Below are 26952 nucleotides of genomic sequence, written 5' to 3'. Positions count from 1 at the left end.
TCAGCACCACCACAGCATCACTCAGCACCGCCAAAGCATCACCAGGCACCACCACAGCACCAAACAGTACCACCACAGCACCACTCAGCGCCACCACAGCATCACTCAGCGCCACCACAGCATCACTCAGCACCACCACATTATCACTCAGCACCACCACAGCACCACTCAGCACCACCACAGCATCACTCAGCATCACCACAGCATCACTCAGCACCACCACATCACCACTCAGTACCACCCCAGCATCACTCAGCACCATCCCAGTATCACTCAGCACCACCACAGCACCACTCAGCACCACCACAGCACCACTCAGCGCCACCCCAGCATCAATCTGCACAACCATTCAACAACAACTGGTTCAAATATGTTCTCTCAATGTTTCAAATTTTATTACAAATGTCACAAAAAGATGTTATTATTTCACTTCTGTTCTTGGATTTTCGTCACAATAAAATACACTGAACATAATCTTCACAAAAGTTATTTACAAAAGTTTAAGCTATTGCCATTATAAATTAAAATAACGTTTATTTAAGTATTAATTATTTAAAACAATTTAAAGCCATTGTAATTTGTAATATCAATACAGCTGAGTCACGTAAATACAAAACATGTTGCATTACAAATGCTATAGGTGTCACATTTGCGAAAGTTATAACTATTGGCATTGTAAATGACAAAGGTATTAATTTAGCTATTTTCAAAACCAACACATAAATTAAAAAAATTGTCATTTACAAGACCAATAGCTCAAACTTTCCTAATGCGAGACCTATTGCATTGCAAATGCTTGTTTTTATATCTGTCAGTGCTTCCTGTTGAGGTTTAATTTTCGTGAAAGGCGCCTCATTGCCTACTTGCAACTATTCTCTAACCCTGCTTCAAGGGTCAGAGCAGGGTCAGAGAATAGTTGCAAGTAGGCAACGAGGCGCCAGGAAGCACTTACAGGCTTACAGCAGCAGGTGCCCAAGTTGAAGTTAATTTCTTTGTAACCCTTTGTAAAAGGTTACAAAAAATTTGCTTCAACTCTGGCACCTGTTGCTGTAACCCTGTAAGTGCTTGGCTGAAAATTTGTCCCCGCTGATTCGCGGATTTTACCGCTATTTCGCGAGATTCGCGGATCGCGAAATTGCAGAAAATCCGCAAATTCCGTGAGCGGAACAAATTTTCAGCCCATGCTTAGTGAGAGACAGACACTATTAATGCACTATCATGAAACATCTTCATTTGTTATCCATTGTCAGCATCACAGTTCCACCAGCTTTACATTGTTGTCATTGTTCAGTTGTGTATATAGTGGGAGCAAATTAACATGTACTCAGGGGTACTTTCCATGTTCCATTCTCTTGACAATGACTGACACAGCCATTGCTGTGTCTTGTCTTGCCGGCACAACACATATACAGCAGTGCTCTGTTTCAGGCAACATTCAGGATACAGTGTCAATCCTTATGCCTGCGTCAAGCATGCACAGGGTTTAGATGCAGCATGTTCATGTATGAGGCAGAGCGGAATTTTAAAGATTAAATTCAGCTACTTTTGATAGGTGTTGCTGTTCCGTGATGGCCAACCGATGCCTACCCTCATGGACCTGTACACACACTTCTAGATCATGGCTTTAGAACGTGGCACTTCTCCAAGACGCATCACCTTGTCAATACCCATGTCCATGGTGGTACTTAAGTGCTTCCCCAACGTTCATAAGATGGGTCAAGTGCATTGTGTGAGAGGCACAATGGACTTGAGAATCTGCACTGTGCATGTTAAAGTTGGATGCGTATTCATATGAGTGATTGTTTTGTTGTGCTACATGACAATTGTGATAGTGTTGCACTCCATTGCCTGTCCCCAGGGGATAAGTTTACGTAAGGGGTGTGTGCGACAGGCCATGCTAGTAGTTTGAGTGTGATTTGCAAGTGTCCATCCTTCGTGGTTTGGCTGTGCCCCCATGAAGCATGCTGCCATGATCGTGGTTGTGGGTTCCTGCACAGGATGTCTGACCTTGTCCTGGTGTTTGTGTTTGCAATGATCACAGGAGGGCCTTGTGCTGCCTACACCAGGGCCCAATTTCTACTATTGTGTCTGTATTTTCACACTCCCTGTGCATTGAGCATGGTGTGGTGCTTGGGTGTGTACCTGGGACATATGGGATGAGAGCAGCAGCCTACCCTACACCTTCCACCCTTTCAGCCTCCCCCTTGCAACTACCCCCATACTGTTGGGTACTGCTGGGACTCATGGCCACCCACACCCATACTGCTGGGCACTGCTGGGACTCACGGCCACCCACACCCATACTGTTGGGCACTGTTGGGAGTCCCCCCATATTACATGGGTTTTTTGTATACTCACCAGGCTCAATGGCTCCTTCTATTCCGTGTACTCCCACCGGTGGTAGCAGGGTCATGACTTTCTCCTCCCAGGGCTGGTATACTGGAGGTCTGCGGGGACCACCACCTCCAGTGTGGTGTGCAGAGGCGTAGTCCTGGTCCATCTTCTTCTTGACCATCCTCCGCAGATCATACCACCTGGACTGTCCTTCCTGCCTGGTGCGCCTGATGGGTGCAACAGTATTGACCCTGTCTACGATCCTCTCCCACAGGCGTGTTCTTTCAGCTATGCTGGTCTGTCTGACCAATGCGCCAAACAGCTGTGGCTCGACTCTGATGACTTCATCTGTAAGGATCTCATTCTCTGGGTTAGTGAACTTTGGATTCTTTGGTGTGGTCATGGTGTGGGGTGTATGTGATTGAGGGGGTGATGGTGTGCATGGATGAGGGTGTTTGGGTCTGATTGTGAAAGGGGTGGTGTGGGTGTACATGTGATAGGGTGTCTGTGTGAAGGTTAATGGGTGCAGTTGTTGATGTGCTGGCAGGCTCTTCTTTTTGCAAATAGGTATGTTGCAAAGGATGTTGGATTGTATGTGTGGACCCTTTTATTGGTCCATTTGTGGGTGTGGCTTATTTTGAATTGGTGGTGTGTGTGTTATATGGGGTGGGTGTTACTTTTGCCCTCTGTTTGCCTGTTTGTATGTGGCCAGGACATTGTTTCTCAATGGTGTGTACACAGGAGACATGTTTAGTGGCATTGTGCGACTCGTTTGCAAACTCCTTGAGCTGGTTTAGGGGTTCGTGTTATGTTTGCGTGTCGTACTTATAGGTGTGGGTGACTTATGCGGGCCATTGAGGGGTGGGGGGTTCGCGGTCACTTGATTGGGGTGTGTGTGTGTCATACTTGTAGGTGCGGGTGACTTACACAGGCCGTTGGGGGTGTTCGCGGTCACTTGATCGGGGTGTGTGCGTGTCGTACTTGTATGTGTGGGTGACTTATATGGGCCGTTGGGGGGTGGGGGGTTCGCGGTCACTTGATTGGGGTGTGTGTGTGTCATACTTGTAGGTGCGGGTGACTTACACAGGCCGTTGGGGGTGTTCGCGGTCACTTGATCGGGGTGTGTGCGTTTCGTACTTGAAGGTGTAGGTGACTTATACGGGCCATTGAGGGGTGGGGGGGTTTGCAGTCACTTTATCGGGGTGTGTGTGTGTCATACTTGTAGGTGTGGATGACTTATATGGGCCGTTGGGGGATGGGGGGTTCACGGTCACTTGATCGTAGTGTGTGCGTGTCGTACTTGTACATGCGGGTGACTTATACGGGCCGTTGGGGGAATTTGCGGTCACTTGATCGGGGTGTGTGCGTGTCGTACTTATAGGTGTGGGTGACTTATACGGACGTTGGTGTGTGGGGGGTTCGTGGTGGCTTGATCGGGGTATGTGTGTGTCGTACTTGTGCGTGCGGGTGACTTATACGGGCCGTTGGGGGGTGGGGGGTTCGCGGTCACTTGATCGGGGTGTGTGCGTGTCGTACTTGTAGGTGTGGGTGACTTATACGGGCCGTTGGGGGGTTGGGGTTCGTGTATGCTTCATCGAGGGGTACACGGTTGGTATGTGTTGATGCCGCTTGCTGTGAAGGCGATATTATCCGTACGATTCCTTCTTCGTGCGCCACTACTTTGGGCCGTACAAATCGCGTACTGGGCTCCCGAACTGGATCGTACTAGTATGGTTGTACGGCATGTTTACAAATCGTACCGTTAGATTTCTGTCGCTAATTCGTACGGGTCTTCGACTGTGGTTCGTATGGTTCGCTGATATTCATACAGGAATCGGCGGGAATGGATCGTACTACGCAGGTCGGACAGAAGTTTTCCATTCGTACAGATTCGGCTACGAATACGAATCGTACGGCGGATTTTTTTCCAGGATCGGAATCGCCCCCTAAGAGTAAGAAAATCTGGCAAGAATTAGTGGATTTTACGAAAGTGAAAAAGGCAACATTGTATCTGGTAAAAAATAATCAATATTACAAAAATGTATATGTGGGAGAAGAAGAAATAGCTGTACAAGAAGATAGTGACTTGCCAACTAAACAAATTGAAAAAGTGGATGTGTCCCGAACTGAAGAAATCTACGAACATTACAATGTTCATCCACTGCATTCCAAAGAAATGATGGGGAATGCTATAGAGTTATTCCAAATGAAAGAAGCAAAAGGAGGTCCCATTAGTGTATGGAAAAAAAGCTTGGAAGCTTGTTGTTTCCCTCAGTTCTTTCCTACAGGAAAAGGAGGACGAAATGATGACCGACCTGTGCAGATTCCTACATCTGAATACCGGAGATCAAGATTATATGCAGAAGATCAAAGATTTCAACAATGTATTCCGTATTTGTTTCAACTTTTGTTTGAGAGTGATTTGTCTGGACTTTCCTATGCAGTAAACCATATATTGAAAACAGGTGTACATCTGCAAAATGTTTCGGCAAAGGAATTCATGGATAAAGTACAGCAGAAAGAAAATGTTTTGGTATGTCAGCTGATTAATCTGATGGCATGTCGGCGTGGTACTAGTGAGTACTGGTACCATCATCACAGAGAACTCAAATGTACTAAGGAACTTAGGAACTCCTACATGGTTCCTTACTCTAAGCTGTGCTGAATATGCTTGAGATGATTTACTTCAATTGCTTCGAGAGGCAAATCCAAATGTACTAAATATTGAATACAAAACACCTGGAGTATTGTGCTCTTTGGATCCTGTTAATGTATGAGGTATTTCTATTATAGATTTGAATCTATGATGTCTTTTATCACCTATAAAAAAAATCCTCCTTTTCGAGAGGTTCTGGATTTCTTTTGGAGAAAGGAGTATCAAGCAAGAGGTGCTCCTCACATACATATGCTATTATAGATCAAAGATACTCCCAAATTTGGAACAGACTCAGATGATACTGTGTTGTCTTTTATTGAAGAATATGCTACATGTGATGCACCCAAAAGTATACAAGATATTGACTTAAGACAACATGTCTTACGATTCCAAAGCCATCGTTGTGGGAAGTCGAATGTACAAATCTAAGGACAAATTCTACAGCAAATGCCGTTTTGCATTTCCAGGACTTGGAATAACGAAGGGAATCTGGGGATCATGGTTCGATCATGGTTCGATCCCCGGCGCCGGCGGCAGGTTAGTCCAGCACCATGTGACTCTGGGCAATAGCTTGCTTAATCTTCCCGACGGCCCCCAGCGCCTAGAGACTCTTACGGGTGATTGTGCGCTTTACAAATGTGGATTATTGTTATTATCTTAGCGACATACTATCACAAGAAAGTCTCCAAAAAATCCCTACAACTTAAGAAGAAATAAAGAGTCAAAATACATAAATGACTATAACCCAGTAATTCTGTCCATGTGGAATGCTAATATGGATATTCAATATGTTGCAGCCAATTCCATTGCTGTTGCTCGATATGTGATATCGTACATAACAAAGTCAGAAAAGACGGAATTGAAGGAAAAGTGAGAAGAGATTTCCCACAAGAAGAGTCTAAGTAAGAAATTATACAGTTACAGTTTTAAGATGTGATGTCCTCGAGAAATTGGAGCATATGAATGCTCGGATCGCTTATCATCTAGAAGAATCATTTAGGTGAGTCTAGGTCTTGCTGCAACATGAAACCGAGTTCTTATATCTGTACAAGATTTTGAATATTTAGCTGAAAAAAAGCCAGAAAGTACAGATATTGTGAAAACAAATATGTTGGATGCATATTATCCAAATAGAAGTCATCATCTTGAGAACATTTGTCTCTATGAAGTGCGGCAAAACTATATTGTTAAACAGAATATTACAGAAAACATCAATAATGGTATATATGCCGTGAATGTCTGGTGAAAGAATGAAAAGTACATTTGATTAATCACTGTAAACTGAGTTGCGAAACACCTGACAAAAGGGAATTTTATTATTTAGCTCTTTTGCAACTTTTCAAGCCATGGCGTTCAGAATTGGAATTACTTGGAGATTTCGAGAGCTATGAAGATTCCTTCAATACAACTAAAGATACTATAGAATGTCCTGTTTTTGCTAATTATGTGAAAATGTTGAACGACGAAATTGAGCAAGAAGCTACAATTGCAGCTGAGATTGCTAGAGATAGTTCTCAAGATAGTGAAACTTCTGCTCCGCTGAGTCAGGAGGACCCACTAGGAGACCCAATTGTTCAAAATGAAGCAGCAACTGCTATGGAAGAGGTGGAAACAGCAATGTATCAATGTCAAGAAGATGTAACAAACTGAGAAAACTTGGAAGAACAACTAAATCTTAAGCAGAAAGAAAAATATGAGCAAGTGAGAACATATTCAGCATGGATTACTTCATGAGAAGAAGGAGTGCTCTTGCTCATCATTTGAACCTATCCGTATGTATGTGAGTGGACAAGCTGGAACAGGAAAAAGTTTTTTAATTAAAGTAAGCACAAGTTTTCTACAGAAAAGAACTGAGTCGCATTTGACTTGTGTTGTCACTGCTCCAACTGGATTAGCAGCCCACAATATTAAAGGAATTACTTTACATCGTTTATTAATGCTACCAGTAGAGCATGAAAACAAATTAGAATATCACAACCTATCTGGAGAAGCTTCTTGTGAAGTTTGAAAATGAAACTTCTCATTATCGATGAGGTAAGCATGGTATCAAACTTAATGCTTGCCTTTGTGCATTTAAGAATGCAGCAAATTCTTAAAACAAAGTATGACGTATTATTCGGAGGAAAACATGTCATCATTTTTGGAGATCTTCTACAACTTACTCCTGTAAAAGGACAACCAGTGTTTAAAACACTGGTGCATGAAGATACTAGAAAGTCTTTGGGGAGTATTGGAAATGTAAATATTTGGTCATATTTTCAATATAAGGAACTTAATTACAAATATGCGACAGGCAAATGATGCTGATTATGGGACTATTCTTCAAGATATAAGAATTGGGAAAATGACCGAACATGGCAAAGAAGCTTTACAGAGACGATTACTTTCCAATTTGTTTCCAAATGAAAATATTGTCCCAGAGAAAATATTCATTAGAATTGCAGAAAACAAATCTATAATATGCTTAATGCCAACACTGCGTGAATGTACTATATTCTATGAAGAAATGTTAAAGTTGGAAAATTAAGAAATTATAAAATTGGAAGCAATTGATAAAATAGAACATGAAGGAATCACTATTATTTTGAGTGAAAAGTTGAATAGAAAATTGGATTCTTTAGAGAAATCGATAAGTAAAACTGTTGGTTTAGAAAAGAATTTGTATGCATGTGTAAACTGTAGGGTAATTTTACGACGTAATTTGAATGCGGAAAAAGGTTTAGTAAATGGAGCAATGGGTAAAATTGTTGATTTTGTAAATTATGTAAATAAAGATGGGATTGAATTTTTGAAAATCAAATTTGATGAAATGGCTGAAGTACAACAACTTAGTCATTGTCCAGCTCGATTTTTGCTTGTAAAAGATTTGTATGTCTGCAGAAAACAGTTTCTATTTCTGTGGCATATGCGGTGACCATTCATAAATCTCAAGGTTTAAGTGTAGATAGTGCGTTAGTGAATATTTGAAGTACCGTGTTTAACCCCTTTTCTGCGGCGGCAATTCCGCCGCAGTGCTAGGGGGAGGGGGGACGTGTGGCGCTCCCATGCTCTTGATGGAACCGCTCCATCAGGAGCCTCAGACGTGCTGTGCTTGTGACGGAGCGGTTCCGTCACGGCTCGCCCACTTAATAGAACGCACTGCGCAGGCGCAAAATCAGCGCTGCGCAGGCGGGCCGAGCGGGCCATGACGGAACCGCTCCGTCACCAGCACTGCGCGACCAAGGCTGGTGACGGAGCGGTGCCGTCACCAGCATGGAAGGGGTTAAAGAAGGTATTGCATATGTTGCTTTGTCGCGAGTCAGAACTTTATCTGGATTGTAGAAATTTTAATAAGTAACCTAGCTGCCCCTTGTTGGAATTGAACCCTGCTCCCTGCGCAGAGCGACTAAGGCTCTGACGCGATCTGAGACAGGGCCAGCAGGCATTTTGGGGGGAATTGAGGTGAGCGGACTAGTTGTTGGGCTACCTCCTGCCCTCAGTACTTAAGGCGCGTTGTGACACGCGGACACAGACTAGTGTGTCGTGTTTATCTCCCCTGAGGCGGAAGCCGGAGGTTAGGCTGCCTGTAAATTTTTTTAATTATTATACTTCTGTTGTGTCTCATTAATATTTGTAGAAATTTTAATAGGTAACCTAGCTGCCCCTTGTTGGAATTGAACCCTGCTCCCCGCGCAGAGCGACTAAGGCTCTGACTCGATCTGAGACAGGGCCAGCAGGCATTTTGGGGGGAATTGAGGTGAGCGGACTAGTTGTTGGGCTACCTCCTGCCCTCAGTACTTAAGCCGCATTGTGACACGCCGACACAGACTAGTGTGTCGTGTTTATCTCCCCTGAGGTGGAGGCCGGGGGTTAGGCTGCCTGTAAATTTTTTTAATTATTATACTTCTGTTGTGTCTCATTAATATTTGTGTTTGTAGAAATTTTAATAAGTAACCTAGCTGCCCCTTGTTGGAATTGAACCCTGCTCCCCGCGCAGAGCAACTAAGGCTCTGACGCGGTCTGAGACAGGGCCGGCAGACATTTTGGGGGGGGAATTGAGGTGAGCGGACTAGTTGTTGGGCTACCTCCTGCCCTCAGTACTTAAGGCGCGTTGTGACACGCGGACACAGACTAGTGTGTCATGTTTATCTCCCCTGAGGCGGAAGCCAGGGGTTAGGCTGCCTGTAAAATTTTAAAATTATTATACTTCTGTTGCGTCTCATTAATATTTGTGTTTGTAGAAATTTTAATAAGTAACCCAGCTGCCCCTTGTTGGAATTGAACCCTGCTCCCCGTGCAGAGCGACTAAGGCTCTGACGCGGTCTGAGACAGGGCCGGCAGACATTTTGGGGGGGAATTGAGGTGAGCGGACTAGTTGTTGGGCTACCTCCTGCCCTCAGTACTTAAGGCGCGTTGTGACACGCCGACACAGACTAGTGTTCGTGTTTATCTCCCCTGAGGCGGAAGCCAGGGGTTAGGCTACCTGTAAATTTTTTAAATTATTATACTTCTGTTGCGTCTCATTAATATTTGTGTTTGTAGAAATTTTAATAAGTAACCTAGCTGCCCCTTGTTGGAATTGAACCCTGCTCCCCGCGCAGAGCGACTAAGTCTCTGACGTGGTCTGAGACAGGCCGGCAGACATTTTGGGGTGGAATTGAGGTGAGCGGACTAGTTGTTGGGCTACCTCCTGTTCCACTCCAGACTATAAATGGAGGCGGTTCCCCGTCCGCGTAGCGGGCGGGCGCAGTGGGCGAGCGCAGCAGGTACACCGGCGGCGCGCCGAAGGTGCACCAAAGGTAAGCCCGTCTGGGCCCGTCCTGGTCAGAGCGGGACTAGGGGCTACTCCCCTAACATCTATGGGACAGGAGAGACCTATAATTAGGTATGATAGGGATCAACTCCTACAAGTAAGAGAAGAGGAAAGTCCCACCTGTAATTTGCTATCTACTCACCAAAATGACCATAAGCCATGCACCGGGTGCAACTTTGATTGCATCCCTGATAGCGGAGCCTCTGACGCAGGCTTTTACTCACTGGCACTACTTAATTGTAGATCGCTACATAGGCACGCTTTGGAAATTTCCATGCTCTTGGAGGATCGAGACCTAGAGATTCTCTTCCTTACTGAGATATGGACTAATGATAGCTCGGATCCGGATATAGTACGAGCCCTGCCTCCAAATTATGCTATTGCGAGACAGGACCGCATAGACGGACGGGGGGAAGGGATTGCCATAGTCTATAAAAAATCAGTGGGTTGTAGGTGCGAGAAGGTTACCATATAAGGATCGGAAAGCATGTCATTCTCAATTACATTGTCCCCAATGTGTACATTCACCGGGCTCCTCGTCTATAGGCCTCCTGAGGCACTTGATCAATTTTGTGAAGAGCTCACTAGCTGGGCTATTAATCTCTCCTACAACGCCTCCAACTTTACTATGCTTGGAGACTTTAACATACATCTAGATGAAGTTGATACCCCTGCATGCCAAAGTTTGATGACAGCACTAGAGGTGATCCAATTTAAACAAATTATTCAAGGCCCCACACACAAAGCTGGACACACTTTGGATTATTGTTACACCAACATGAGTACGCTGAAGTTTGAAAACTCTACGATGATTCCTTGGTCGGATCATGCCCTCCTGTCCCTCTCCCTTACTCATTACGAGCAGCCAGTCCAGGCCAACTTCTCTAAAAAAATGAGTAGAGTCTGGTCTAAACTGCCTAAGGACAAATGGATAGCTGACCTGAGGAAAACTAAGCCCGAACCCAGCAATGACCCCATAGAAGCGAATGCCCGCTTCAATCAGTGGCTGGAGGTATCATTAGAGATGGCCCTACCAAAAATTGAACATTTTCATCGCAGGGGGGGGGAAATAAAAAAGCTTGGTACACCCCAGAGCTGAGAGCCCTTAAACAGATATGTAAGCATAAGGAGAGAAGGTGGAGGAAAGACTACTGTGAAGATAGCAAAAACATCTATAGGTTAGCTTTACGCAATTATAAATGGGCAATTAAAGTCACCCAGTCCAACTATTATCAGGAGAAAATCTCTTCTGCTGCTAGCTCCTCCAGGGAAATTTTTAAGTCTTTAGTCACTCCTCCTGCCCCTTCCAATGACCCAGATCTGGCTTACCCGCGCTGCAGGGAGTGGGCAAACTTTTTTTCTGTAAAGGTAGCAACTATCTACGCATCTTTCCAGGTGACTCCTGTAAGCCTTTTCCCTCCCCCTGCCCAAGACCTGCTCTTGCTCAAGGAATTTTCTCCGCTAGACTGCGCAAAGGTCCAAGTGCTTCTGGGGAAAATGAAATCTGGTTCACCAATTGTTGTAGCTCCACCAACCGTTTTTAATCTGGTCTCGGACACAGTGGCTCCGGTGATACAGGATGTGATCAATGCCTCTTTGGCAGCTGGAGTAGTTCCACCTGCATGGAAACAGGCAAGAGTAAGGACGTTATTAAAAAAAAAACAACCTCAACCCTGATGATTGGGCTAACTATCGCCCTAGCTCCTTGTTGCCCACTATTAGTAAGATTGCCAAAAAGCGCGTTAACTCCATTTTATCCACCTTCATCGAAACTAACAATCTAATACATCCCACCCAGGCTGGGTTTAGGTGCAAACAGGGCACTGAAACTGCCCTTATTGCAGTAGTGGAGGAAACAAGGAAGATCTTAGATGAAGGGAAATGTGCGGCCATACTACTATTAGACCTCAGTGCAGCTTTTGATACTGTTAACCATACGATTCTTACTCAGAGATTGAGTAATGCAGGTATCACTGGGACCGCACTGAAGTGGCTCCAATCCTTCCTGTCCAACCGGACCTTTTCAGTGTTTGAGGCTGATGCTGTATCTCCACCAATACATCTACAATGCGGTGTGCCCCAGGGCTCATCCCTCAGCCCTACTTTATTGAATATCTATATGAGACCATTGGCTGAGGTGGTGTTACCCTGGGGAGTACAATTGGTGACATATGCTGATGATATATGATTAATCAAAAGGAGACTAGCTCATCTATTACAAAATAACGAAAGTAAAGGACTCGGGTATGTTTCGTCAGGGGGTGGGAACACCGGGTAGGTGTGTTCATGAAGCCCTCACCCACCAACCTAGTTGGTGGCATGCTTCATCATCGGGCCCACCCAGTGACACCTAGCGTGTCCCGGGTGTGCTTCGACGCCTGATTACAGCGGAGCAGGTATGTTGCTGAGTTTGCAGTGAGGATTGTCAGGGTGGTGATGTTAGAACGGCTTGGCGGGGGTCCCAGTACCCAAGGGTAAATTAAACTTTAATACCTGGGCCTCCGTCAGCGGTTAAAAAATAAGGCTATTGGATATTGGAGGCGAGTTACGACCTCTCACATCCAGTGGTGGGTCGACATGTTTCAGACAGTGCCTTATGAATATGCTGGCTTTCTTCAGGACCTAAATAAAACAGTGTGGGTGTGACTAAAACTAGTGGGTGTGTAATTCAGACTATGTGTATACACGCCCTAAAGTGTTTATCTATGTGTGAGAGGGGGGATTCCCTTCTCAAAGACACCTGTACATGTAACACATATGGACAAGGACAAAACATACAGGGAAAAAAAGAGAGTCACTAAGATGTATGGCATTATACATATTTGATTGCCGGCAGTATAGCGGTAGAGGTGTAGACTATAGAAGGCTACAGTGTAATGGTACTGGTGGTAACATTAAGGTGAGATTCGTCTCTTAGTTCGGGCGTGGCGTGGCTAAAACACGGGTGTCACATACATTGTGCATATGTGTGAAGAGGAGCAAGAGTTGCTTCATACGCTTGTTTTAGCAGTTTTTAGCTTCAAGGTGGAGAAGTGGCAAGGGGTTGACCCTGTGGGGAGAAAGGTATTGGCCACTCAAGTTAGGAGACCTGTAAAGGAAGAAAAGGTAGCGCTTACCAGTGGTAGTGGTGGTTGTTTCTCATACTCACAGCTTTTCTGGGCAGAGCCAGCTCTCGTCCTGTAGTGCCTCCTTCGCATACCGGTGGGTAATGGCCGGTTCTGCTGCATGTTATATACTGTGGTTGATTGGATAATCATGTGCACCTGCAATTGGTGGAGGTAAGAGTAGAAGGACTCGAAACGCTATGTTTCGCCTAGTCATTGTGCCTGAGAGGGCGCCTGAGCGCTGCTGTGCTGCTACGAGATACAGGCGCGCATGCGCAGTGGCCGTTGGTTGTAATGCGCATGCGCGGTCGGTAGTGTTATGCCTGCGCATGCGCGAGTATAGTCAGTACCATTACACTGTAGCCGTCTATAGTCTACACCTCTATCGCTATAGTGCCGGCAATCAGATATGTATAATGCCATACATCTTAGTGGCTCTCTTTTTTTCCCGTGTATGTTTTGTCCTTGTCCATATGTGTTACATGTACAGGTGTCTTTGAGAAGGGAATCCCCCCTCTTACACATAGATAAACACTTTAGGGCGTGTATACACATAGTCTGAATTACACACCCACTAGTTTTAGTCACACCCACACCGTTTTATTTAGATCCTGAAGAAAGCCAGCATATTCATAAGGCACTGGCTGAAACATGTAGACCCACCACTGGATGTGAGAAGTCGTAACTCTCCTCCAACATCCAATAGCCTTATTTTTTAACCACTGACGGAGGCCCAGGTATTAAAGTTTAATTTATCCTTGGGTACTGGGACCCCCGCCAAGCCGTTTTAACATCACCACCCTGACACTCCTCACTGCACACTCAGCAACATACCTGCTCCGCTGTAATCAGGCGTCGAAGCACACCCGGGACATGCTAGGTGTCACTGGGTGGGCCCGATGATGAAGCATGCCACTAACTAGGTTGGTGGGTGAGGGCTTCATGAACACACCTACCAGGTGTTCCCACCCCCTGACGAAACATACCCGAGTCCTTTACTTTCGGTAATTTTGTAATAGATGAGCTAGTCTCCTTTTGATTAATCATATATAAACCTCGGGGATACGGACTAGCTACTTGGTCCTCTCTTGATACGCATTCATATGCTGATGATACTCAGCTTATCCTCACCCTGTCCCGGCAGGAGTCATCTCAGAACAACTTATCCTCCTGCCTCAGCAGGGTCCATGAATGGATGAATGAGTCTTTCTTGAAGCTAAATGGAGCTAAAACAGAGATCATGATGCTGGGACATAAACTACCTACCTCTGTGGATGAGTAGTGGCCGGATTCTTTGGGACAGCCACCGCTCCCCAAGGAGCAAATTAAGAGTCTGCGAGTTTGGCTGGACCCAGCTCTTAATTTTCAGGTTCAAGCTCGGAAGGTAGCAGGGACTGGATATGCCCTGATGAGATCACTTAGAAAAATGATAGGGCTACTCCTGTTTGAGGCCAGAAGGATCTTAGTATAGGCACTGATTTTATCTCGCTTGGATTACTCCAACGCAGTCTATCTTGGGGCCCCTACGGGGACACTTAAGATTTTACAGACCATCCAAATTTGTGCAGCCCGAATGTTACTGGACATCCCACGAAGAACCTCTGCCAAAGCAGCGCTGAGACAACTTCACTGGTTAACTGTACAACAAAGGATTGAATTCAAGGCGATGACTATTGTACATAAAGCCCTGTCTAATTGTGGACCAGATCTCCTTCTACCTTTGTTCCGCCCCTATCAAACATGTAGGTCCCTAAGATCCAGTAATAAGAACCTACTGGCAATCCCTAGGATTAGGAGAATATGTATGGGTGGTAGGCGCTTTGCTTTACAGGCCGCAAAACTTTGGAACAATCTTCCTGATGCTATTCGTCTGGAGGAGAACCACCTCAGGTTCAGAAAAATATTGAAAACCTTTCTGCTCTGCTAATACATCTGAGATGAATGGACCACTTAAGCGCTAGGATGCCTCAGGGTAACCATGCGCTATACTAATGCGTAATCATTCATTCATTCACACTTGATTGATTTTGAGGAGACAAAGGTTAGAGCGGATGAAAATTGTGTGAAAGAGTATATTAGGCTAAGAAGAGAATATGCACCCAATTTAGGTCAATATCCAGTATTTGAAAAGCGTGTGGTATGTAGAAGAAGAAGATTTGAAAATATCTGTAGTGAAACTGTAGAGAAAGAAAAAAAACAAGATGAAGTTGTGCCTGCAAGCAAAAAGAGAAAGGACAGTGTTGAAGAGAATGTTGGGTATCGGTTCGAAAATAGTTGTGGTGTCAACTGCTATACTAATGTAGTTGTTAATGCTGTTTTTATTCTTGAAAGTTTCCAACAGCAAATTATAGAAAATCGGGACAAAAGATTCTGTTCATTGTTGAATTCTGTTTATGAGAAATGTAGTAGTGATAAAAGTAAAATACAAAGTGTTTCTAATATTCGAAATGTTTTGGACATGTTCTTGTTGTACTCAATTTATGCAGAATATTCAGCAAGATTGTCAGGAATTTTTAATGTTTATGCTTGGTGTACTGGAAGATGTAGGCATAGATGTTGAAAACCTTTTTGGCCTTTCTTATAAATGACAACATGACTGTCAAAATTGTTTGTTTACATGTAGCACTAACATAGACACTGTAAGATTTATATATTTGACTTTAACTGACTGTTAATCAGTGTCTTTTAAAAATCTAATTAGAGGAGCAAGTCAAAACATGGAGTGTAGTCAATGTAAATCAAATGCCATCAACATTACTTATACAAAGATATGGACAGTATGTTATTTTAACCTCATCAGAGCTCCGAACGTTCAGCGCCCAGTGCTGAACGTTCGGAGAACGAATGCTGGCCCGTCGGCCAACGGTCGTGAGCAGCACTGGGGAGGTAGTGCAGGTGACGACCGTTGGCCGATGGCAGCAGTTAAGGGGTTAATGCTGCAACATTGTAGAGCTGATGGAGGAAAATTGGAAACTTTAATTAAACATTCTGTAGCTGGTCAATGTTCAATATCAGGAAGAACTTATGTAGCTGTTGCAATTATTTTTCATGATGGACCTTCTACCACATCTGGACATTACATTGTTTATTTAAAATGTCTGGAAGGTTGGATACATTGTAATGATAGTCAATTCTTTTTTAAGCAACGTTTTCCCAAAGAGTTACCAAATTCCTACCTAACATTTTTAAAGGCAAAATTTTAAGATCAAAACTTGCCCTTTAGGTTTACTGCTGTTAAGGTAGATTAGTCTGGTGTTGTAGAGTATTTTGTAACTGATGGTAAAAAGCTTGAAGGAAATCCTCTTGTTAATGTTGAGGCAGTGTAGCTATATCATTTTGTGGGTGATGTGGCTGTAGCAGGGGCCTTTGAAGATCAGTCAGGTGGAGGTAGTTTGGATTGGTTGTAGTCGTTATAGTTGTTTGGATGGAATTCTTGTGTAGAGTGTGTTGCCACAGAGTTGTCTATTTCCTCTTGTTTTCTTTAGGATGTACTTGTATTTTGGAAGTGAGGGTGAGGAGCTTGTAGGTGATCCTTTTGTTGATATTGAGGTAGTTTAGGTGTATCAGGTGGTGGGTGATGTGGCTGCAGCAGGGGACATTGATGATCACTCAGGTGGAGGTCTTTTGGATTTGTTGTAGTTGGTGTAGGTGTTTGGCTTGAATTCCTGTGTAGAGTGTTTTGCCACAGTGTAGTCTGCTGCTGATGAGGGCCTGTGTCACTGTTTTTCTTCTTTTGGTTAGGATCCACTTGTAAATGTTGTGGATCATGGGGAGGCTGTTATAGCAGTACAATGAGACGGTGTAGACTTGGTTACACATGGAGAGGGAGGAGTTGAGGTTAAATCCTAGGTTGTGGACATGGTTGGTAGGTGTTGGTACTGTTCACAGTGTAGTCAGGTAGCAGGAGTTATCTGAGGCGGAGGGGGTGGGTCTGAGGATGAGTACCTTCATCTTGTGCGAGTTTATGTTTACAGTGCTGCTCTTTATGTAGTTGGTGACGTCCTTCATTGTGTTGTGGACGTTACTTTTGGTGGTGTGTGGCTTCTTAGTGAGGAAGAGGATGAGCTGGGTGTTGGTTGTGTAGGGGATGTTGTTGACGTTGTGATGGTGGGCTACTTGTGAGAGGGTGGCCATGTAGATGTTGAACAGCGCCGGACTGATGGATGAGTCCTGGGGGACCCGTAGATGATGTCCGTGGTTTTGGAACAGAAGTCTGGGAGGCAGACGCTCAGGATTACTATTGAACAACTTTCAAACAAAGGATTTGATGCATACTATTTGGCCGTCAGGAAAAGTATGTGAAACCATTAAGGACTTTTTTTTGTGTATTTTGTCAGCATATATTTGTAAGTAACATTATTTACAGTGTATGAAAATTAATCATATTGTTTTGTTATTTTATGATTGTTTGAGATGTGTCATACTTACGTAAGAAATTGTTCTTAGAAAAAAACATTTAAGATATGTTTTATTTTTATTTTTTAAATTGTTATTGAGAATGTTGAATGTTTTTTTTTAAGATAATCTTATTAATTGTCTATTTTTTGCCCGCTGTTATGTGATGAGTACTATTGAACTCACTGTTTCGAGTGAAATTCAATGTATTCTGAGAACAGCAAAAAAGGCAAATGACATGGTTTACAAAATATTTTGTGTTGTAAAATATATATTGTAACTGTATTTTTTTGTGTCTTCCACAGGTGATAATTTTAGAATATATATTTTTTTTATTATTTATTATGCTTAAGGTAGGTCTAAGTAACTGTCAGCCCCGGCCCGTGGAGGGAGTTGCAGTGGGGCAGGCAGGCGGGACAGGGAAGGGGCAGGGTGGCGGTGATAAACACAGAATCTGGATGATTGCAAGTAAGTAAACAATGAAATTAATAAAACTAATTCAGTAACGCGCCCTGCATCGCAAAATGCGATGCAGGGCATGAAACAAAAGTTGTTGTGGTGCAGGCAGGCGGGGCGGGGGAGGGTTAGGGTGAGGGGTGATAAACAACGGAATCTGGATAATTGCAGGTAAGTAAACAATTAAAATAATAAAATGAATTTCGTAGCGCGCCCTGCATCGCAAAATAAGATGCAGGGCATGGAACAATTTTTTTTTATTAATTTAATTGGCACAAGGGTGTTGTAAATCACCCAGTTAGTTTCACTAGCAGTGCACTCTTTTTGAATTCACTTTTTATATTATCTTACCTTAAAAATATGAAATGTAACTTCAAAAATAAAATAAATATAAGTATTTATAATAAAAATGTAGGAAATTACTATAAAAAGAAAGAAATATAATAATTTGTATATTTCAAAATTATCATTTACAAAACTTTAGAAATTCACTGAAAAAACCATAGGTTTCAGGCACGTTATAGTTAGGAATTAGCATTTAAAAAACCTTAGAAATTCACTGAAAAAAACATAGGTTTCATGCACTTTATAGTTAGGAATTAGTATTTAAAAAACCTTAGAAATTCACTGAAAAAACCATAGGTTTCAGCCACGTTATAGTTAGGAATTAGCATTTAAAAAACCTTAGAAATTCACTGAAAAAACCATAGGTTTCAGCCACGTTATAGTTAGGAATTAGCATTTAAAAAATCTTAGAAATTCACTGAAAAAACCACAGGTTTCACCCATGTTATAGTTAGCTTCCCTTATACAAAACCATTGAAATTCCTCCGTTATAGTTAGTTCAGCTAACTATAACTCACGCGCCCGCAATGCACTACTGATAACGTCACATATTACATCACTCATGACATGGTCAGTGACATCACTCATGACATCACTGTTGACATCTCAAATGACATCACTGATGACATCACTGATGACATCATCCTTGTGAAAGAGTGGCAGACCTCCTCTCACCATAATATAACCTTTGATCCATACATTCAAAAATAGCAAATAAAATTTTCAAAAAAAGGGAGATACCAATAGCAGTTACAACAACCTATTCAGTATTTCCAACATCTACATACACATCCACTCATTCACCAACAGTTCTATTTAGTTACTCATACAAGTACTCACTCATCATATGTACTCATACACCTATACATCCTGTTACACACTGATACTCATTTATAGAGTTACTCACACACACACACTCACACACGCAAATAAACTATCAAACATCCATTTACTTGCATATACAGCTATACACACACCACTACACTTACTTATACAGAAAATTACACCTACTTACTCTCTTAAACAATCACTTATAGAAACACATACTTATTTATACACAAACTCTTCCAATCTCTCACTCTCTCAGATACTAACTTACATACATAAAAACTGACATATATTAGTTTAAAACATATGTAGTTACTCATAAAGATACTATTGAGACAGTCATTCACTCACTGACACATCATACACACACTCATCCACCCATAAAGTCCTGCACACATGATGTCTTCAAAACACATACAAACAGTGAGTTAGTCATTCATGCATCTGTGCGCTAAGTAATGCCCCCACCGAACCATACAGATACTCATTCTGATTCTCAAAAAATCAACTAATAGCCCCTTATACACACTCATGTAGCTACTCACCAACCCATGCAGCCACTTTTATACAAAGTGAGACACTGATACAGATATTGAAATATTTAAACATTACTCGCTAATACATGTATTCACTAAGATATACTTATAAAGTTAGTTATACAATCAATTTTACAAAAAAACATCCATTTAGACACTTATTTACCCATTTATTCTTTCATCGACCTTTAGATAAACATATATAAAAAATATTTATTTTTCAGAAATACACACATTCACTGGATGATGTCATTTGAGATATCATCAGAGATATCATCAGTGATGTCATGAGTGATGTCACTGACCATGTCATGAGTGATGTAATATGTGACATCATCAATAGTGCATTGTGGGCGCGCGAGTTATAGTTAGCTGAACTAACTATAACAGAGGAATTTCAATGGTTTTGTATGAGAGAAATGTCCAGCTAACTATAACAAGGGTGAAACCTATGGTTTTTTTTGAGAATTTCTAAGGTTTTTTAAATGCTAATTCCTAACTATAACGTGGCTGAAACCTACGGTGTTTTCAGTAAATATGTATATATATATATATATATATATATATATATATATATATATATATATATATATATATATATATATATATATATATATATATATATATATATATATATATATATATATATATATATATATATATATATATATATATATATATGTATATATATATATTACCTACTGCTACTGGCGGTCGCCAGTAGGTAGTTATAGTTAGGATTTTTTTCAATGTTAAATCTCAAAATTCTATTTGAAATAACTTTAGCACCGGTTGACGAATCTGCCTGAAAATTTCATGAAAATGGCCTCGTCGAGCTCCGGTCCTTCCCTGAAAGTTTGGGGGGGATACGTCAAGCGGGGGCCGAGATAAAAGGGGGGTCCCAAAACGTGTTTTCCCCATGTTAATTTCCATAGGGCGGTCGATTTCACTTTTAGCCCGAACGGCTGAATGGATTTGTACGAAACTTGGCAAAATTGTAGGGACTGTTAGCCCGATGTGCCTTTGCTATGTCTCAAGATATGTGCTCCAGTGGATTTTGAGTAATTTAGGTGCAAAAAAATATATATATCTATAGCAGCGCACCGGTGCGCGCACTGGGGAGCGCTCCGGGCGCGTGACGCGAGGTGCGCATGGAAAGCTGATTGGCTCTCGGGTGTCTGTAAACATTCGAAACAGTCCAGAGCGGCCGCCATCTTGTGTCTCGGTAAAATCGAGACATAAGAGGTGGCTAAAACAAAGGGGGAACTGACTATAAGGCGTCAGGGATAGACCCCTTTGACCCCCTAGGTTTGATGTGGGGGCTATAAAAGGGCCCCGCGGGGCATTTAAAATATATTTTTTTTTTGTTTTGCGCGGGGGAAGCGCCCGGTGCGCGCACCGGGGAGCGGCCCGGGGAGCGTACTATGATGAAAAAAGGTGACAGAGTTTTTAAAAAATGAAGTTTTGATTTAGAAATTGGAGGTAGTTCTAAAAAGAACTTTTATTTTTCTTCTTTTTGTTGTTTTATATTTTTTTTGTGTTTTTTGAACTTTTTGAACTTTTTTTGGCTTTTCAAAACAGTTTTATATTTTTTTTGTATTTTTTTAGGGGGAGAAACAAAAAAAGGGAATTGAAACTGGCTCAACTGGAGCAAAAAAACAAAAAACCCAAAAAATTACTTCTTTTTGGGGCACTTGTGATTATCACCTGCAAGGACGATGAGCTTAACACTTTGTTCCCCATAGGAGATAAGCTTGCCACAAGCAGTGCAAGTAATTTTAAAATCAGCAAATCTCGGCTGAATGCAAGGCATCACCTCGGATGTTTCTGGTTCCGAGGAAGTGGGTTGGTTTCTTTGGGAGGGGGTCCTTGATGACTGGGGGAGGTTACTGGCCAGTTCCCGGAACTCTGCCCGAGAGTAGTTGTTTGGATGCTTTCTTGTCATGTGCCGAATCATGGTATAGTTACCAAATGAGTATTTCTTGTTTGGGTTGCCCCGTGAAAGTTCATCATTGCAGATGAGGCAAGTCACCTTGGGCGCATTCACCTTTTTTTTCCCCTCTGGGATTGAAAAAAACTGCCAAACAATGTGTGGTTTGGGTTTGTAAGGTGTATTTTCTTCTGGCAGCCATCTTCTTCTCCCCTCCTCCTCTTCCTCTTCCTCCTCCTCCTGTTCTTGACCACCAATATAATTTGGAGCTGGTCCTCTTGGTGGTTGTGGTGGTGGTGGTGGGGCAGATGCACCAGCTGATGCTACTACTGAAGCCATTATTTGGAGCAAAAAAGTAGAGAGAGCAACAAACAGGTCTTCCTCAGTCAAAGGACAAAGTCAGAATAAGGAAAAAAGGTGGGGTCTTTCATCATTTAGAAAAAAAAACTGTCCTGAACCAATGAGAAGTGTTATTTTCAGGTCACAAGACCAGGGGCTTCATCATTATGAAACCAAAACTGTTATGAACCAATCAAAAGTGTTATTTTCTGCTCACATGACCCGACGCGCTTACGCTACGCGCCCGGGGCGCGCCCGGGGGCGCGCCCCGGGTCGCGCAGCGTAAGCGCGTTGGAAGTTTACGTTGTGCGATCGTATTCGCTCGAGTACTTCCGGGTGCGCTTACGCCGTGCGTATCACGCGGTCGCGGCTACGCGATACGTCACGATCATGTTTACGTTTGCGATATTGGCGCTCACGGGACGCTCCCCGGAGCGCGCCCCAGAGCGCTTTTCAGAAATACGCTTTTCGGGGCGCTCCCCGGGGCGCGCTCCGGGAGCGCTCCCCCCAAAAATTAAAAAAAAAAAAATGGGATAATTGTAGGGACAGGTAGCCCTATTCTAAAGTGGTTTGTAAAAAAATTAACTTTAGAAAAATATGTATTGTGCTACATTGGGCTTAATATATGTTAGAGCCAAAATGAAGCCCAAATGTAGCCTAAAGTAGCCCAATGTAGCCCAAAGATGGCCACCAGAGACTAAAAATTGTAAATGTAGCCCAAATTTCAACTAGATGTAGCCCAACTGTAGCCCAATGACAGAATGTACCAGAGTGTTAAAAAGAACAACTAGAGTGCTAACAGTCTTATTTATAAAGTGAAACTTATAGTTAGGAATTAGCATTAAAAAAACCTATGAAATTCACTGAAAAAACCATAGGTTTCACACCAGTTATAGTTAGGAATTAGCATTTAAAAAACCTTTGAAATTCAGTGAAAAAACCATAGGTTTCACACCGGTTATAGTTAGGAATTAGCATTTAAAAAACCTATTAAATTCACTGAAAAAACCATAGGTTTCACACCAGTTATAGTTAGCTGGAAATTTTACTGATATAAAACCATTGAAATTCCCACGTTATAGTTAGTCGGACTCACTATAACTTGCGCGTGCAATGCACTGCTGATGACATCACATATTACATCACTCATGACATGGTCAGTGACATCACTCATGACATCACTGATGACACCATCCAGTGAATATGTGTCTTTCTGAAAAATAAATATTAGTGAGTTATGTTTAAATATTTAAATACATATATTAGTGTTTCACTTTGTGTATAAGTGGCTACATGTGCTGATAAGTAGCTACATGCGTATGTATATGGGTTATTTGATATTTTTATTAGTATCAGTAAGAGTGTCTATATGGTTTGGTGGAGGTATTACTTAGCACATAGATGCATGAGTGACTGACTCTTTGTTTGTATGTGTTTTGAAGACAGCATATGTACAGGACTGTATGGCTGGATGAGTGTCTATATGTGTTTGTTAATGAGTGAATGACTGTCTCGCTAGTGTCTTTATCAGTAACTACATATGTTTTAATCTAGTATATATGAATATTGATGTATATAAGTGAGTATATGTGAGAGTAAGAGATTGTAAGATTTCCTGTTTAAATAAGTATGTGTTTCTATAAGTGATTGTTTAAGAGAATAAATATGTGTAATTTTCAATAGAAGTAAGGTGGAAGTGTGTGTATAACTCTATATTCAAATAAATGGTTGTTCAATAGTTTATTTGCACGTGTGAATATGTGTGTGAGTAACTTTTGGATGAATGTCGGTGTGTAACAGGATGTATAGGTGTATCTCTTCATATGATGAGTGAGTATATGTATGAGTGACTATATAGAACTGTTGGTGAATGAGTGGGTGTGTATATAGATGGTGGTATTACTGAATTGGTTGTTGAAACTGGTATGGGTATCTCTATTTTTTTGAAAATGTTAGTTTCTATTTTTGAATATGTGTTTCAAGGGTTACATTACACTGAAAGGAGGTCTGTCACTCTGTCACAAGGATGGTGTCATCAGTGATGTCATGAGTGATGTCACTGACCATGTCATGAGTGATGTAATATGTGATGTCATCAGCAGTGCATTGCACGCGCAAGTTATAGTGAGTCCGACTAACTATAACGTGGGAATTTCAATGGTTTTATATCAGTAAAATTTCCAGCTAACTATAACTGGTGTGAAACCTATGGTTTTTTCAGTGAATTTAATAGGTTTTTTAAATGCTAATTCCTAACTATAACCGGTGTGAAACCTATGGTTTTTTCACTGAATTTCAAAGGTTTTTTAAATGCTAATTCCTAACTATAACTGGTGTGAAACCTATGTTTTTTTCAGTGAATATATATATATATATATATATTTACTGAAAACACCGTAGGTTTCAGCCACGTTATAGTTAGGAATTAGCATTTAAAAAACCTTAGAAATTCTCAGAAAAAACCATAGGTATATATAATATATATATATATATATATATATATATATATATATATATATATACATATATATATATATATATATATGTATATATATATGTTCGAAAGGGCTGACAGCTTGCATCCACGCCGCAACCACACAAAGAGACTCGCACTCCAGGGTCTGTGTTTAAAGATGTTTTAATGGCGACGCGTTTCGACCAAACGGTCTTCTTCCAAAGCCAACCAAAATAAAGTGTATTCACCATTTTATGCACAAAGTGTTTCACATACTTTTCAAGAAATAAAGGTAGGACTGTTCCATTATCAAGAACTACAATTAGTGATAACTACCATGGAGGTAGACGACAGACTCTGCCACAAACGTTTTTTTCAATGCATGAGTTAAATAATACTTTGACATATTTGCTGGATAACAATGCAAAATAATGAAATTTAAATTAAATTAAATTAAATTCAGTCACTGTATTGTAAATTGTAATTATGCACAATGCAGTGTAAAGTAAAATTCCCATTTGCATATTTAGCAAACACAGTCTCATCATTGTTGCAGAAAACCAAGCATGTCAAACAGGTTGCTAACAAGTTTAAGTATGCACCGTTCGTAGCTGATATAGTAATATTAAGTTTACTTGGCATTGTAAACCACATCCTCACGGCCAAGTGGCCTATTTTCAACAACATAAAAGAATTAGGCGTCACGGCCAAGTGGCCAAATCAAAATGCCAATATTCCCCCAAATTGGTAGTATGGGTTGTTCATAACAGATCAGACAGCCGGACCTACTCTCTAACTAAGGTAAGAACAGGAAATGTCTCATTAAATATGACGGGAGTACCCGACGTTATATAAGAAACATACCAACTCAACTAAACAATAAAAACAAAATAAAGGGTGAGGGACTGAAATACTTCTTTCAGCCCAGTGATTTTAGTGAAAGTGAACCCTGTGTTGTCTAAGACCTACCTAGCCAGGTATGACATGAACAAGCACAATGGTGTGAGTGTGAGAATATTTAAAATCAATGGCGTTTGCACCAGTACCCTCATTCGGACAGGGGACAAATCAATATATATACTAGGTTTGTAACACAATACAGAACCAGACATTTCAGACAGATTGGGATTGGTAAAGAGGCTCTGCGCCCATATAATATGGGGGTACAGATATTGTTTACCCACCTGTGTCAGAGAGAGCCCTCTCTGAGCAGGTATAGTGAGGGAGGGGAAGACAAACACATGCACCAGAAAAGGGAAGACAGGGTAGCAGGGGGGGCAAGATCCTGTAAGAACTAGTGCATAGTAAGAATGGATATACTGGCTCAACGTATGGTTTTAGCCAATGTGCACATACAGTTCTTCGTCTTCGTTCAGACCAAAGGGGTTCATAGAATCCAGGTGAATGATATAGCGGGATTCCAGGATGCGTAGTTGTTTGAGACGGTTTCCCCCTCTGGGGTTTGCTGGGATCCTGTCAATGCCAAAAAAGGAAAACTGGTTAACATCACTGTTATGAACACGAAGCCAGTGTCTAGCAGTTGCATAGGAAAGATCAACATTTCTGATAGCACGCATGTGCTCAAGGATCCTCTTCTTTATAGGGAAGATGGTACTCCCTACATAAAGTTTGGAGCATGGACACACAATTACATACACACAGTGATCGGTGTTACAGTTCATGAATTTGCTAATATTCTCAGTTCTTCCCGTGGGTAGTACATAGGATTTCACATTTCGACTGGTTACACAGGCTTTGCATTTTCCACATTTATAAAAGCCTTTTTGCTCTTTAAGCCAGTGTTTACTCTTCACTGGGCTCTCAAAGTTACTCCTGACCAGCATATTTTGCAGAGAGCGTGCCTTCCTGTAGCTAACCTGCGGTGAACTGTTAGTCAATTTCCCAATTATTGGGTCACTTTTCACTATGTGCCAATGTTTCTTCAGGATACCTCGTATGTTGGCTGCCTCAACATTAAAAGATGTTATCATCCTGACATTGCTAGAACCAGAAGTCACAAGAGGTTTGCTGACCTTCTTCGTTAGAAGTGATGCCCTGTTTCTCGTTTTCACTTTCTCTTTAGCTTTCATAAGTGTCTGTTCTGAATAGCCCCTGGCTCTGAACCTCTGGATCATGTTACCTTGTGCTTTTTCAAAGTTTTCATTGTTGCTGCAATTTCTCCTTGCCCTTAGGATCTCGCCATATGGGATGCTATCCTTCAAGCTGTTTGGGTGATGGCTTTTAGCATGCAAGATGCTATTACCTGAAGTGGGTTTCCTGTAAAGGTCTGTTACCATTTCCCCTTCTACCACCCTGACTGTGACATCAAGGAAGTCCATCTCCACAGGATCTATCTTGCTAGTAAATCTGAGATTCACGTCATTCCTGTTGTTGTCTAGGAGAAATCTGTTCAGGTCTGTTCTTGACCCATCCCAGATCATGAAGATATCATCTATATATCTGGTGTAGAACACAATGTGACGGGTTGCATCAACATTGTGTTCAGACCACAGGATCTGTTCCTCCCACCATCCCATTAGCATACAGGCAAAACTAGGAGCAAAACAACTCCCCATCGCAGTCCCAACTTGTTGTTTGTACCAGATGTTATCAAACAAAAATAAATTGTTAGTCAGGCAAAATTCCAACATTTCTAAAAGCATTTGTGTTTGGTTCAGATAGAAAATCGACCGGTCCCTCATATAGTGTCTACAAGCATTGAGACCATCACTGTGTTTAATACACGTGTACAAAGAGACCACGTCAATGGTAACCATGCAGT

The 26952-nt window shown here is 41.9% G+C and overlaps 1 protein-coding gene across 1 annotated transcript in view; it reads right to left on the bottom strand.

Moving 5' to 3' along the window:
• Positions 1-26746, bottom strand: part of LOC147689500 (vomeronasal type-2 receptor 26-like) — a 542936-nt gene extending 516190 nt beyond the window's left edge. The window contains exons 1-2 of the mRNA XM_086939935.1: positions 25827-26746; positions 25527-25643 (exon numbers count right to left, since the gene is read on the bottom strand). Of these exons, the coding sequence (XP_086796061.1) occupies positions 25527-25643; positions 25827-26746 (1037 nt within the window). The remainder of the gene's footprint in view (positions 1-25526; positions 25644-25826) is intronic.
• Positions 26747-26952: the final 206 nt, after the last annotated feature.

This window comes from Lissotriton vulgaris, chromosome 10, assembly GCF_964263255.1.
Source record: "Lissotriton vulgaris chromosome 10, aLisVul1.2, whole genome shotgun sequence".
Taxonomy (NCBI): Eukaryota; Metazoa; Chordata; class Amphibia; order Caudata; family Salamandridae; genus Lissotriton; species Lissotriton vulgaris.
The sequence above is the reverse complement of the archived record's forward strand: the minus strand, read 5'-3'. Positions and strand labels throughout refer to the sequence as shown.